General features: G+C 40.7%; 1 protein-coding gene across 1 annotated transcript; it reads left to right on the top strand.

Moving 5' to 3' along the window:
• The first annotated feature begins 2,376 nt into the window (after nt 1-2,376).
• Nucleotides 2,377-12,891, top strand: tnnt2e (troponin T2e, cardiac). Its single transcript, XM_030114047.1, has 14 exons — nt 2,377-2,408; nt 7,150-7,262; nt 7,659-7,682; nt 7,937-7,975; nt 8,471-8,491; nt 8,955-8,976; nt 9,080-9,140; nt 9,253-9,369; nt 9,475-9,552; nt 9,729-9,842; nt 9,923-10,035; nt 10,117-10,207; nt 11,789-11,826; nt 12,810-12,891. The coding sequence occupies exons 1-14, from the start codon at nt 2,377-2,379 to the stop codon at nt 12,847-12,849; spliced, it is 903 nt and encodes a 300-aa protein (XP_029969907.1). The 3' UTR covers nt 12,850-12,891.
• Nucleotides 12,892-13,091: the final 200 nt, after the last annotated feature.

Raw genomic sequence — 13,091 nt, 5'->3', positions numbered from 1 at the left:
ATACCCCGGCCATGTCGGCACCGTGAATTCCGTCGGAGTTTCCAGTCCCCGCTTCCCAGATGGGATTCTTCTCGTCCCGCTCTCCTATCTTCGGCCTTTCACAGTCGCCGCGGCGTTTGAATTCGAGAGCGCATGCAGCAGGGTTTCTCTCAGAGCAGTCAGGTGTGAATGTGACATGCAGAAGATCGAAGGCGCAGCTGGAACGTGGAAAGAAAGCGCCGCGGCCAGGCGGGAGGAGCGCGGCGAGCTCCAAGAGACGTGGAGATGATTTTGTTTTGTCATCCATTCAACATACATGTACGTGTATAATAAATCTCTTTTATTACAAAAGGAATGGGATAAACTTGTCTCCAGGATGAGGGATATGTTTAAAAGGCAGGACAGACTGAAGAGGGACGGCCGTGTGAGCGTCGGCCAAACCGGCAGCTGACCAAAAATAGCCCGTCTGAATATGGCTCATTGATTTACTGTGAGTCCGGACAAAGAGAGCCAAACTCACTGTCTGGAGGAGCTGCCGCCTCACACCTGTTCACAAGCTCCCTCCATTATTCTTATAAATAGATCCGAGCGCCTCCCCACCTCACCAACCGACATCCAGAACCTCTGACTCTGACTTTTATGATGGGGTGATTTATGTGCCTGTAAAGAAACGACACGGCGTACAATCTGACACACACACACACGTCAGAATGTAGCAACCGTTTCATCTGTCTGAATAAAAAAACACAAAGATCACACATATATTCACGTTTTTTATTCAACCTCATTTATTCCTTTTTCTAAGCAATTTTCTTAAGTTTTTCTCTTCCGACCAACAGACAAATAGAATTTGTGTTTTTACCAATATATCACTCAACTTTTGTTCTTATCTACAGTTGGAAAACTGCAATTCCTTCCTCAGTTCCGTTTAATGGCGTTATTACAGGACTTGATTGTGATTTCCTTTATTGGAGGGGGTCTGGCGTTCCAGCGTTAACACATGATGCATCTCTTGAAGGCACCAATAAATAGAACGGAGGACACAAGTCAATGCGTCGAGTCTCGGGAGGATATTTCTGACACTGAATGAAGCATGTGAGCAACGTGAGGAACAGAATGTCGTTTCTGAAAAATACACCTTTTTTTTTTTCCAGATCTGTATAAAGTATTTTTAGTCACTTGGATCTTTATATATATATATATATATATATATATATATATATATATATATATATATATATATATATATATATATATATATACATATATATATGATCTGATTTGCTTCATAAATAGAAAACCCAGGATGTATAAATAATGTAGAAGTTGTGGTTTAAAAGTAAGTTATGTGAGGGAATGACTCCAGCGGATCCAAACATATATTCATGAACTTGTTTGAAAAGGGAGATTGATGAAAATTAGAAAAGCAGGGTTTGGAAAGTTCTGATCCCATTGTGTGGTTGAAGCTTTAAAAGACTGTCTCCACTGTTGGCCAGAACGCGTACTGATTGCGTCTAGACCCTTCCTGCTGGGGGAGACGCCCACTTCCATCAAACGCCAAGACACGGTTTCCCAATAGCTTGAAATGAAAACATAAACCTCAGCTCCCTCTGACCCTGTCCGCTCAACAATTTTAAGACCGTGTTTATATCAAAAGTGCTACTGAAAGAGAAAATAACAGGAAGGTAATCACAGACATCAGACTAAATCGCACTTCTTATGACGGACATCTCCTGGCGAGCGCCACTTCAAAGCCGACGGAGTACCTGGGAAATCATTCACGAGTGTGCGTATCAAAGCCGATCCGATACGCGCGGCTTCAGATACACCGGCGCGTCCCGGCAGGACGCGCGCAGCCGTCCGGGTAGTTTCAGAGCTTTTCGGATTCCAGTCGGCTGCCTGCAGCCTTGATCACTGCCAAGAGGAAATGGCTGAGGATTAGGCCTGGAGCTGTTTGGAGCCCTGGGCCCTCTGCCTGCAGTGCCCACGGTGGAATCATTTCAGATGCTACAATTCTTCCAATCGCACAGCGTGCATCCAAATACGTCTTTTTTTTTTTTTTTTTTTTGGGTCAAGTTGTTTGTACAATTGATAAAAGCACCCAAAAGGACAAGAAAAGAAGAAAGACGCCGATCATCTGTCAGAGGGGAAGAAATCTCAAGGGCCTGTAAAAACATTCCAGTCAATAAGAGGAGGAGGGGAGGATAAACCATCACACACACCACAGAGAGAAAGGGATGGAGACAGTTTGTGTGTTGAGTTTACATCATTTCAAGAGAAAATCTTCTCAATGTGCCTCACTGAGCATCTTCATGATGATTAACTGTGTTTTGAGCCGAAGCAGTGATTCTGACTTTTCACTGCATCCCTGTGTGATGCAGGTTATTATAATCCAAGATGGCCGACGAAGAAGTCGTCGAGGAGATACCGTGAGTATTTCCACCGTCTCTCTGAAAACGGTTACAAAACGCAGCAGCAGGTGAGCCGATCATCCTAAACTTCACTTCTTCCCTTCTTTCCAGGGAGGAAGGTGAGTAAAAAAAAACCTCATGATCATCCTCTGTTGTCACCGCTGGCGTCAGTTTCTGGATGCATCTGACCTGAATATGTCTGCTCAGAGGCAGAGGAGCAGCCGGAAGAAGGTAAAACTTCTGCACGAATTCACATGTGCATGTGTGTGTGTGGTGTGTGTGTGTCTCTCATCTGCTGTCAGCGCCGAGGAAGACATTGTGAGCTGGTTCAGGATGTTAGTATTTCATTTGTCGACACCCGTCAGTCAGATCACATCAACTCAACTGTCAGCTTTTATTGGAATTATCACTCACATTTTCAGCACCGTGGCGGTTTGTAGCGCACGCTGACAGAAAGTTAAGATTTTCTGAGGACAGTGCTGATCCTTTTCAATCAAGTTTGACTAGAGTGGCTCACAAAGATTGTGCACTACACTGGGTAATGAAAAAAAATAACAAACCAGAAAATTCCAGAAGAAATTTTGACTTTGTGCCTGCAAGCTGCGACATTGAAGCAAATACTGGGAACTACTTTTTCTGAGTACAGTTCTGAGCGGAGTGACACGCTGTTCAACCATTGACGTAGTGTAGTTGCAATGCTTTCACCCACACGGCTGGACATAGCTGAAAGTGTACAAGTTTGAAAAGGTTTACGAGTGATGTTCAAATAAATATGGCTTTGTTTCATTGTTAAAAAAAAAAAAATCGTCCTCGTTGTCAACAACAAAGTCTGCCATGATCAGAAAACCGTCTTCTTCTCAAGTTTTGTAGAAGGAAGTACCGGCACTAATCACCCACTTTTGAAATCACTACGCCGAGACACCATATTTAGTAAGTAGTTCCGTCTTAGCAATCTTCGCAAAAACAACTCAATCTCGTAATTTTGCATTAATATTTCACAGCGTAGTGAATGTGTGAATTATAACGTGTCCACCAAAGTGTTTTGGGGTTGTTGGATTGTGTATTTGATGAGTTTAACGAGGGGAGGCAAAAATACCGTTCACTTCCATTATGTCTGCCGTGAAGCTTTCCTCAGACCCATCTCAAAATAAATAATAGCTCGCTCCCACAAAAAAAGTAACTATGCTGTTCGAAATGACTAAGAAATTGCACTAAATGGGCCAATTTGCAAAAATGTTGAAGGATCCCTTTAATACAATTTTTAGTGAAAAATGATAACGTCTTTAGGAAAACCATTTTTATTGAAAAAAACAAAAAAAAATGTATTAATTTTGACTTTCAAAAAGTGGAAATGCTATACTAAGACCATTTTTTCTGAAAATTGGCAAAAAAAAAAAATGTTTTTTTTTGTGGTGCTGTAGGCAGGATTCGACATCTCCGCCATCTTGCTTAGGGTTACCTAAGCAAGGACCATTTTTAGTGGAAAAAAAATTGAAGTCAAAATAAAAAAAAAAATGTTTGCCAATTTTCATTGACATTGATATTTCATTGACCTTGAAAAAATGGTAGGGCTACACGATCATCGGTGAAATATTCTTTTCTTAATTTCAACTCCAAAAGTGTGTTTGGGGACCGTCCAAGAGTGTAAGTTGAAGGAAGGAGATGGGAGTCGAACCAGTGACATCACATATTAGAGGCTACTACTTTACCGAGCAGGCCACAGACACAACACCATGTTATTGCAAAAGTGTGATAAGACCATCAATCAGTGAAAATCAGAAAAAGAAAAAGAATTGTTGCTCAATTTTGATTTAAAAAGACGAGTGAAACTGCCGTAAGACTTTTTTGTGAAAATTGGTGAAATATATTCTGTTGACTTCAAAAAAATGGCAAGGCCATTTTTAGTGAAAAAACAAAAAAAAAGTGGTAAGGCAAGACCATTTTCAATGAAAAGAAAAACAAAAAAAAAATTTTCTTGATTTTGACTTTGAAAAAGTGGTAAGGCTATAGTAAGACCATTTTTAGGAAAATTGGCAAAACAAAAATTTTTCTGAATTTTGACATTGAAAAAGTGGTAAGACTATAGTAAGACAATTTTAAGGAAATTGCCAAGAAAAATATTCTTAATTTTCATTGTAAAAAAGTGGACATTTTTGATGAAATTTTGCGAAATATTTTTTCCTTAATTTTGACTTTAAAAAAATTGGCAAGGCTGTAGTAAGACCATTTTTAGTGAAAACATAATATTCCTTTATTTCGACTTTAAAAAAGTGGTAAGGCTATAGTGAGACCATTTTAATGAAAATTGGCAAAAAAAAAATTCTTAATTTTGACTGTAAAAATGTGATAATGCTATATATAGTAAGACTATTTTTCATGAAATTTGGCAATACATTGTTTTTCTTAATTTCAACTCCTAAAGCGTGCTTGGGTACCACCCATGAGCATACATTGAATGAAAGAGGTGAGGGTTGAACCAGTGACCTCACGTACCATAGACCACTGCTCTACCAAGTGAGCCACAGACACAACATCACTCCACTGCGAAAGTGTTACAAAATCATCAATGAGTGAATATTGGAAAAGAAAAGAAGACCACTTTTAGTGAAAAAAACTTAAAAATAATTTTCCTTAATTTTGACTTTAAAAAGTGGTAAGGCCATTTTTAGTGGAAAAAAAAAAATCATCCTTTATTTCGACTTTAAAAAAGTGGTAAGGCTATAGTGAGACAATTTTAATGAAAATTGGCACAAAAAAAATCTTTTGACTGTAAAAAAGTGGTAAGGCTACAGTAAGACCATTTTTAGGAAAATTGGCAAAACAAAATTTTTTCTTAATTTTAATTGTAAAAATGTGGTAAGGAATATTAAAGGAATATTATTTTAGTAAGACCATTTTTCATGAAATTTTTCGAAATACGTTTTTTTCTTAATTTTGACTTTAGAAAAGTGGTAAGGCTATAGTAAGACCATTTTCAGTGGAAAAAAAACAACACTTTTTTCTTGATTTTGACTTTGAAAAAGTGGTAAGGTTATATAGTAAGACAATTTTCAGTGAATAAAAAACAAAAAAAATATATTTTTTTTTTGTTGATTTTGACTTTGAAAAAGTAGTCAGGCTATAGCAGTAAACTGGCCTTTAATGATGACATGACAGCAACCCAGGGCTTCATTCATGTGGCAGGCACAAAGTCAACATTTCTTCTAGAATTGTCTGGATGTATCACATCGTAGAAAAGAAGCTCAACCCAAGGTCACTATTGACCACCTTATATCAATTTTTTCTTCAGGTGACATTGAGCAATCGGGCTTTCAGAAAACAAAATGCAGCTTAGCAGAACACATGAATTCACACACACTATATCAGGAACCATCGTGGTCTTCATTATTTTGTAACTCATATTTTCACGATGTAACATGCAGCACTTTACTTCCAGCTTCATAACTAATGTGTCGAATTTGCTCTGCTGTATTTCGACTTGAGGTTCTGGGCGTTTGCCCCGCGGCAGATCCAAACAAAGTCATATTGATGGGCGGTGCAATTATGAAGCCTAACTGGTGTTTAGGCCGCTTTGATTCCCGACGTGTTCCGAAGCGCTCGCAGGCCCTGTCTGTGATCCGGGATCATTCCCTGTTTCGGCTTTGTTTGGCATGAATGTCAAACACCTGCAGTGTTTTTCAACGCATCCCGAGAGAGACGATGTGACAGAGCTCCGAATATGACCAAATCCCAGCCGCGAGCTGTTTGCCACCGTCTCATTGATCCGCTAATCCATATTTTGTTCACTCAGTCATGGAGACTCTGAAAGAGAAAATGTTTGTGTGATTTGTTTTTCATCTGTAAATAAAACCTTTTTTATATTTCTCTCTTTCTTGTTTACGCCCTTGTGGCGTCTCATTGCTGGGGAGTTTATGTCGTATTCCTGTTTTCTTCACTTGTTTTCCACCGACAAACTTTGACTGTTTAAATTCTTCATGTGTTCTTTTAATACAGAAGTCGCCCCAGAAGTTGAAGGTAATGAATGATATTAATACTTAAGCGGATATGATTACATTTTTTTACAAATTTACAAGTTTTATTGTGCATGTTCATGGTCAGTGCCTACTAATCACTGTTATGTTTCCGCCAAGAAGTTGAGTATTTGTTGAAATAATCCAAAAATAAGATATTCTTTTGAAGAAAGCAGGGATGTCTACACTGAAAAAAAAAGGCTTTTCATGCAAGAACACAGTTGACAGTCGCTTTAAAATATTCACATCTTCCACGTCTGATATCTTTTGTTTGTGAGAGTTGTTTCATGTTTGTCCAAAAGCTCAGACTTCTTACCGATTCTAAGATAGAAAATATGAGTTATTGTATCCCTTGAAATCCTTTGATATGATTTATTCACCATTCTGTTGATGAAATGACAACGTCTAATCGTGTCCTTGTTATTTATGACCACCTCAGCTGCGCCTGAGCCCACAGCTGATGGTAGGAACTTTTTTTTTCCTTTTAACGTCTGTCTGTATGAGAGGTCTGCAACCCAGAGCCAGGAGCCAAAAAGAAAAAGAAAAAAGAAAACAAGCGGGAAAAAAATGTTGGATTTAGTGATAAAAATGTCTTAAATACAACCTAAGATGCTGTTTTTATGTATATAGTCAAAGTACAAACTAAACGTTACGAACTGTGTTGTTTCTGATTTAAAGATTAAAGCTGTTTTCTGGCTCCAGACAGAATTTTAAAGGTAGAAAAAGCCCCTATTTGCAGGTCTTTAAAGGTTGCAGACCTCTGCTGTAAATCTTCCTGTTAACAAACATTCGCACACTGACGACCTGCTCTCTGTTTCACGCTCCGATCCGCCGCCTCGCCTTCCAGAGCCCGAAGAGGAGGGTACGGTATATTTCATCCTCTAAAATCTGTATGCACCGCGCGGCTCAGCGCTGCCATGTTTGAGTTGCAGCGAGGAGTCATCGCTGCCCAACTATTTGTCAGGAAAAGTAATCACGAGCTCCAATCTTTGTGATTCTGTGTTGGAGATTAATCATTTTCACGGTGCAGATATCCTGCAATCTCCCTCGCCTCCTCCCGAAATATTTATCCTGGTAACACTTTAGTGGAAGAATTGCCTCCTCTGTCTGAACGTAAACAGACATTTTATGACTTCTGCTTACTTTTACGGAAACAGTTTAAACTTTCCATTTCTTTGATGCATCTTATACATAAATGTATTTAACCGAGCTGGGTTATATGATCACGCTTGAATTCATTGTTTTCTCACCATCTCAGAGCCTCCGGCGCCAGAAGCTGAAGGTGAGGCCTTTTCTTCCTTTCTTTTTTTCGTTTTCTGTAACAGACGTCAGGATCATTCAGTGGATCCCAACCTGGTTTCTTAAAGACTTTCAGATTACCTTGGAGACTGGCTGCTAAACAATTCTCTGAAAATTACAGTGAAACCAAACAGACAAAATCAGGATCAGATCAAAAGAAAAGTTCGTTTTAACAAACCTGTTTCAAGAACCACTGGAGCAACATTTCATGGGTTTTTCTCTGTTCCTTTTCCAAAGAGCCTCCAGAAGAGCCTGCGGAGGAGCCCGCAGAAGACGGTAGGTTATTTTTTTTTTTTTTTGCCGTTTCTGCATGATCGGACTAAATTAAACCATCAAATGTTTTGCATCAAGCTGGATTTGGGAACGCTATGGGTGACGTCACGAAAGCTACGTCCACTGTCTTATGAACATAGCCGCCATATTGGATGAGGATCCGCTTGGCCTCAAGCGTTGCTCTTCTTTCTTGAGGAAGGCTTTTTTTTTTTTTTTTTTTTTTACACAGTTTAAAATAATCTGAATTTACACCTCATCTTGACGTGGTTTCATTTGTTACAAGCGTAGCTCTGACCCACACTGACTTTACATTTATTAATGCGGCTTTTGGTACTAAAATACTTTACCCAGACAAAGACCGTCATGTCAACGCGTTAGATTTAGACATTGTTACTTTTTTATGATGCACAATAAAAGCGTATTATATTACAACATATGAAGTTGCTATTCAAAAAGATGAATTTATATGTACTAATTTTTCCCATTTCCTTCCTGTAGAAGCTCAAGTTGCAGATGAAGGTACTGCGAATCTTCTTCTTTTTTTTTTCCCCGCTGCATGTGATAGCTATGGCACAAGTAAAATAAAAACCGCTCCTCTGCACAAACTCAAAACAAAGGCTGTGTGGTATTTGAGAAACAGCTTTAAAGAGACTATAAAGAAATCCCCTCAGCGCTGGCAGCAGCCGATCCCGACATGCTGTTCCACAATCTGTCCTCCACTCGCTTTAAAGCCACAGTGCCGGACATCCAGTGCCAGACACTCTTTACAGCCACGTCCAGCAAAAATGATCAAATCCACCCTCGCTGTATGTGGTCAGCGGGAGAGAGAGAGAGAGCACCGACATGTTTTTTTTTCCATATTTAAGATTGAGATGGATCTTTTCTGGTATTGAGAAGAAAGAGATGAATGAGAATGGGGATTGTTTTAAGAGGTAAACATAAATCAGAATGACCTGAGCCTGTTCTCCTTTCATTACGACAGATGACTCCAAACCCAAACCAAAGTAAGTATTTTATCATTTCAGCTTCGATCGCTTCATGTGACCAAACCGCCGGCTCCTTCACCCGATATTATTAGCATTATAAACCAGACCGATTGCGTTTCAGGGCTTTTGCTCCAGCCATGACGGTGCCAAAGATTCCTGAAGGAGAAAAAGTCGACTTCGACGTAAGTGATGGAAGAAAAGATTTCTCGTTTGCTGAAAACAGAAGCAGCACTGAACCAAGCATAAATAACCATAATCCGGCCCAAACGCTGATGAAGGTTGTGTGACCTGCAGGACATCAACAGGAAGCGTCACGAGAAGGATCTGTCTGAGCTGCACTCGCTGATCGAGGCCCACTTCATCCAGAGGAAGAAGGACGAGGAGGAGCTCGTCGCTCTCGTCAACAGGATTGTGAGTCTTCCAGGAACGCGAGCCAGATCGCTGGAGCGATGCACCACCCAGCAAACAATCACACTGCACCGGTGTGTGTGTGTGTGTGTGTGTGTGTGTGATTAGGAGAAGCGTCGTGCTGAGAGGGCCGAGCAGCAGAGGATCCGAGCTGAGCTGGAGAAGGAGAGGCAGGCTCGCTTGGCAGTGAGTTCCTCTATCTCTACCTATCTAGTTCAATAAAAGCGCTTCACAGATGACTGATAAAAGATTAAGACGTTAATATAACATATTAATAATGCCAAATTGTGTCTTTTTGAGTGGCACAGATCAGTCTGATTGCCTCAGAGACATAAAAAGGCTTTCTCCACTCTGCGCCACAGGAAGAGAAGGAGAGGAAGGAGATGGAGGAGGCTCGGAAGAGGCAGGACGAGGACGCCAAGAAGAAGAAGGCCCTGACAAACATGACTCAGCAGTACTGCGGCGTCCAGCAGAGGGTGAGTCATCCGGCGTCTCGCGGTTCGCCCGTTCACGAAACGGAAACGCGACTCCTTCCCGTCGCTCTCTCGCCTCACAGCAAGACGGAAAGAGGGGAGCGAAGAAGCAGACGGAGAGGGAGAAGAAGAAGAAGATCCTGGCGGAGAGGAGGAAACCGCTCAACATCGAGCATCTCAACGAGGAGAAAGTCAAGTAAGGAGGCGGGGGACGCAGCCGGAAACGCGTCGCGGGACCATGTTTCTGTTGTTGACTGTGGAGGATGTTCCTCCACAGGGAGAAGGCCAACGAGCTGTGGCAGTGGCTCTTCACGCTGGAGGCCGAGAAGTTTGACCTGACCGAGAGGCTCAAGAGACAGAAATACGATGTAAGTGTGGAAAAAAAAAAAAAAAAAAGAGGAAAAGAACAGTAGTTCTCAAAGTGTCCCCAACTTTTTTTTAATCTAAATACTTGAATACTGCTCAAAAAACAAATAAGGTGTTATTTATAGAACATTGTTTGGAAGGTGCAAAACAGATAAAAAAAACATTTTATTTCACAACTTTTTTTTTTTTTTAATCTCTAAACTAGATGAAAAATCTCACCGGATCTTTGAAAACTCCAATTGTTTAATCCAATTTTTTTTTTTTTATTAAAAAATTAAAGTCAGCGTATTGATGTGTTTTCTGATCGTCACTAAGATTTGTTTAAATTTATAGAAAAAAACTGAAAACCTTTAAACAATCATTTGATTATTTTGGTAATGGCACTTTTTTCACATCATTGTTGATTGTTGAGGCAATAAAAGCATAGTTATATAGGAAGTCTTCCATAATCTGTAACTTGTCGTCACTGTGTTGTCACTGTACCCTTTACTTTCTTATTCAAATTGTTGAAAACTATGATTCCCTTTTGGAAATAATTCTTTTGGATTAAAAAAAAAACTGAAAACAAGATGCACATGAAAAATCCACAAAAGATAAAATGATGGAGCTCAAAACTTTCATCATTTTCCGATTGTTCTTCAACTCGTGCTTACAGATCAGTTTACTCCAAAGCCGAATCAGTGAGCAGCAGAAGTTGTGAGTAAAAAAAAAGAGGCGTGTTGTGTAGTTTTTTTCTGTCTGTGTCAAGAGTCCGAGGGTCTCGAACCGGGGTCCCAGAGGACGGGACCAGAGCCGCAGCGCGAACAGGTGGTGTGTGTTACTGCAGAAACTCGCATGTGGTGGTTTAATCCAGGAGTGCAGGAGTCAGGTCTGGTGGGTCCACAGTAAGTCTGCGTTTGATGTTCAGTCGAAAAGAGGAAGAAAATACATGAAACGACGCTTTGAGGAATTATTTGCTTTGTTTCATTTGGAGTTTGATGGTGAGAGCATTAATAACTCTTTCTTTTCTGGGAGTGTGAGGATTCAGATAAGCAAGCATTTGTCCTAAAATGCCAAAGAATTAACTAATTTCACAACTGTGTTTAGGAAAAACAGGCTTTTAAATTTTGCACATTAATTTTTCCAAAATAACTCAAAATCTGACACATAAGTGAGTTTTTAGGTTTGTGTTAAAAACGAGAGGCACACTGGTGAACGGTGTCTAAACTGGAGATTTTGTACCGACCTTTCTGGATACCATAAATGACGGCAAAATATTAGAAAACTTCAAATTCCTGCCAAAAGCGGATAAAAACATGGCACTTAAACGCCTCAACAGTGCTTCAGATCAGCCTTGAAGAAGGTGAAGCTTGAAAAGTGAAAGAAATTAAGACCGAAAGGTTTTAATGACTGATAACTTTCTTCTCTTTAGCTTTACTGTCTACTGATGGAAGGTTAAATGTTTTGTTGATAATAAGAGGAACCTGAAGAACCGTCTTCCTCCTCCGCTGAGATCTTCAGGGCCGTCCGGTCCGCTCTGGCGTCCGTCTGACCCGTCTTTGTTTTCCGGGCTTAGCCAGACCTCCCATGTTTGTCCCCCACAGATCAATGTGCTCCAGTCGCGTATTCAGGCCAACCAGAGGTAAGTGGGAACTCCACCTGAGGTTTCCCGGGAAATCTCGGGTGTCGTTCCACGCGTGGAGCCGTAGCGGTTTTCTGGTCTCCGTTTAAAGAGCCTTCGGGGAAGTCGAGCGTCAGACTCTTCTGACAAAAGTGCAAATTTTGTTCTTGAAAACATACATTCAGTTGTTCTATTTGGCCTCGTATATGTGAAAATCCTTCACGGATTTCGTCATCTTCCTGAACTTCCTTCAAGGCCTTTTAAAGTCGCATAATCCCACCAAGCGGGAACATGTGACCAGGCGCCGCGTCGAGTGAGCGGCGAGGAGATTCACAGAGGTGCCGAGAAAACTGCTCCTCCTGCGGCTGTAAACAAGTTAAAATCTTTTTTTTTTGTTGTTGTTGTTGTTACCCGTTTTAAACAGCCATGAAAAATATCAGTGTGTTTTCATTTTATCTCCTTTATGTCAAATATTCTCCAATAGTATAAAACTGAGATCTGCACATCAGCCAACGTGTTCTGCTCAAACCAAAACCCCAGATGCTTAGGGAGTTTTATAAATAAAAAAAATTCTAGGGAAAGAGCATCTGTGTGAAAATTTAAGACAGAGAGAAAAGATGCGTCAGTGTGGAAGCAGCCGGTAAGTGTTTGTAGTCTGCTTGTCAAATGTGTGGGAGACATTTGTTGAAGGCTTCACGGCTTTTGGGCAAAAGGTGCAGGAAAAAAACAAAAAAATTTTAAAAAGCATCAAAGGTAGGGCTGCTCCTGAGAGTGTGAGAGCATCTGTGAAACCGTGTGTGTGCTAATAGCATGACCTTCTGGCGTTTGACTTTTAATTCCTCCATTGTTTATCACCAAGCATGAGGAGACACATGAATAATCCGTTCATACGGTCTCAGATTTTTTTTATTCCCAATGCAAACTTCTCAATTTTAGCTTCTTCTGTGCTCAGCAAACAGGTCAGATCCCATCAGTGCTCACACTGCTGAACAATTTCTCCACAGCGCCAAAGGAAGAGGCAAGGCCAAGGGCCGGGTGAGATAGACGGAAGCATCAGCGGCGGGCACGCGACCCCGAGCGGCGGCGGCGGCGGCGGCAAAGCAACGCACGCTTTAACAAACCCTGTGCTGCCTGGAAACAATAAACACACTCGTACTTTCAGGCTTTCTGGTGTGCATTTCCTCAAAATCAGCGTCTCTCTTCTACTTCCTGTCTCACACACACACACACACAGATCCAAAACATCTAAGTGGCAACAAAATACCTGTATTTATTCTCTCTCATGG

The sequence above is a fragment of the Salarias fasciatus genome, chromosome 17 (genome assembly GCF_902148845.1).
Source record: "Salarias fasciatus chromosome 17, fSalaFa1.1, whole genome shotgun sequence".
In the NCBI taxonomy this organism is placed as follows: Eukaryota; Metazoa; Chordata; class Actinopteri; order Blenniiformes; family Blenniidae; genus Salarias; species Salarias fasciatus.
The sequence above is the reverse complement of the archived record's forward strand: the minus strand, read 5'-3'. Positions and strand labels throughout refer to the sequence as shown.

Excerpts from the sequence above, each read along its gene's own strand:
- tnnt2e (XM_030114047.1), top strand. The coding sequence starts at position 2,377 with ATGGCCGACGAAGAAGTCGTCGAGGAGATACC. Across the intron at positions 7,976-8,470 it reads GGAGGAGCCCGCAGAAGACG|AAGCTCAAGTTGCAGATGAA; the intron begins GTAGGTTATTTT and ends TCCTTCCTGTAG. Across the intron at positions 9,141-9,252 it reads GAGAAAAAGTCGACTTCGAC|GACATCAACAGGAAGCGTCA; the intron begins GTAAGTGATGGA and ends TGTGACCTGCAG.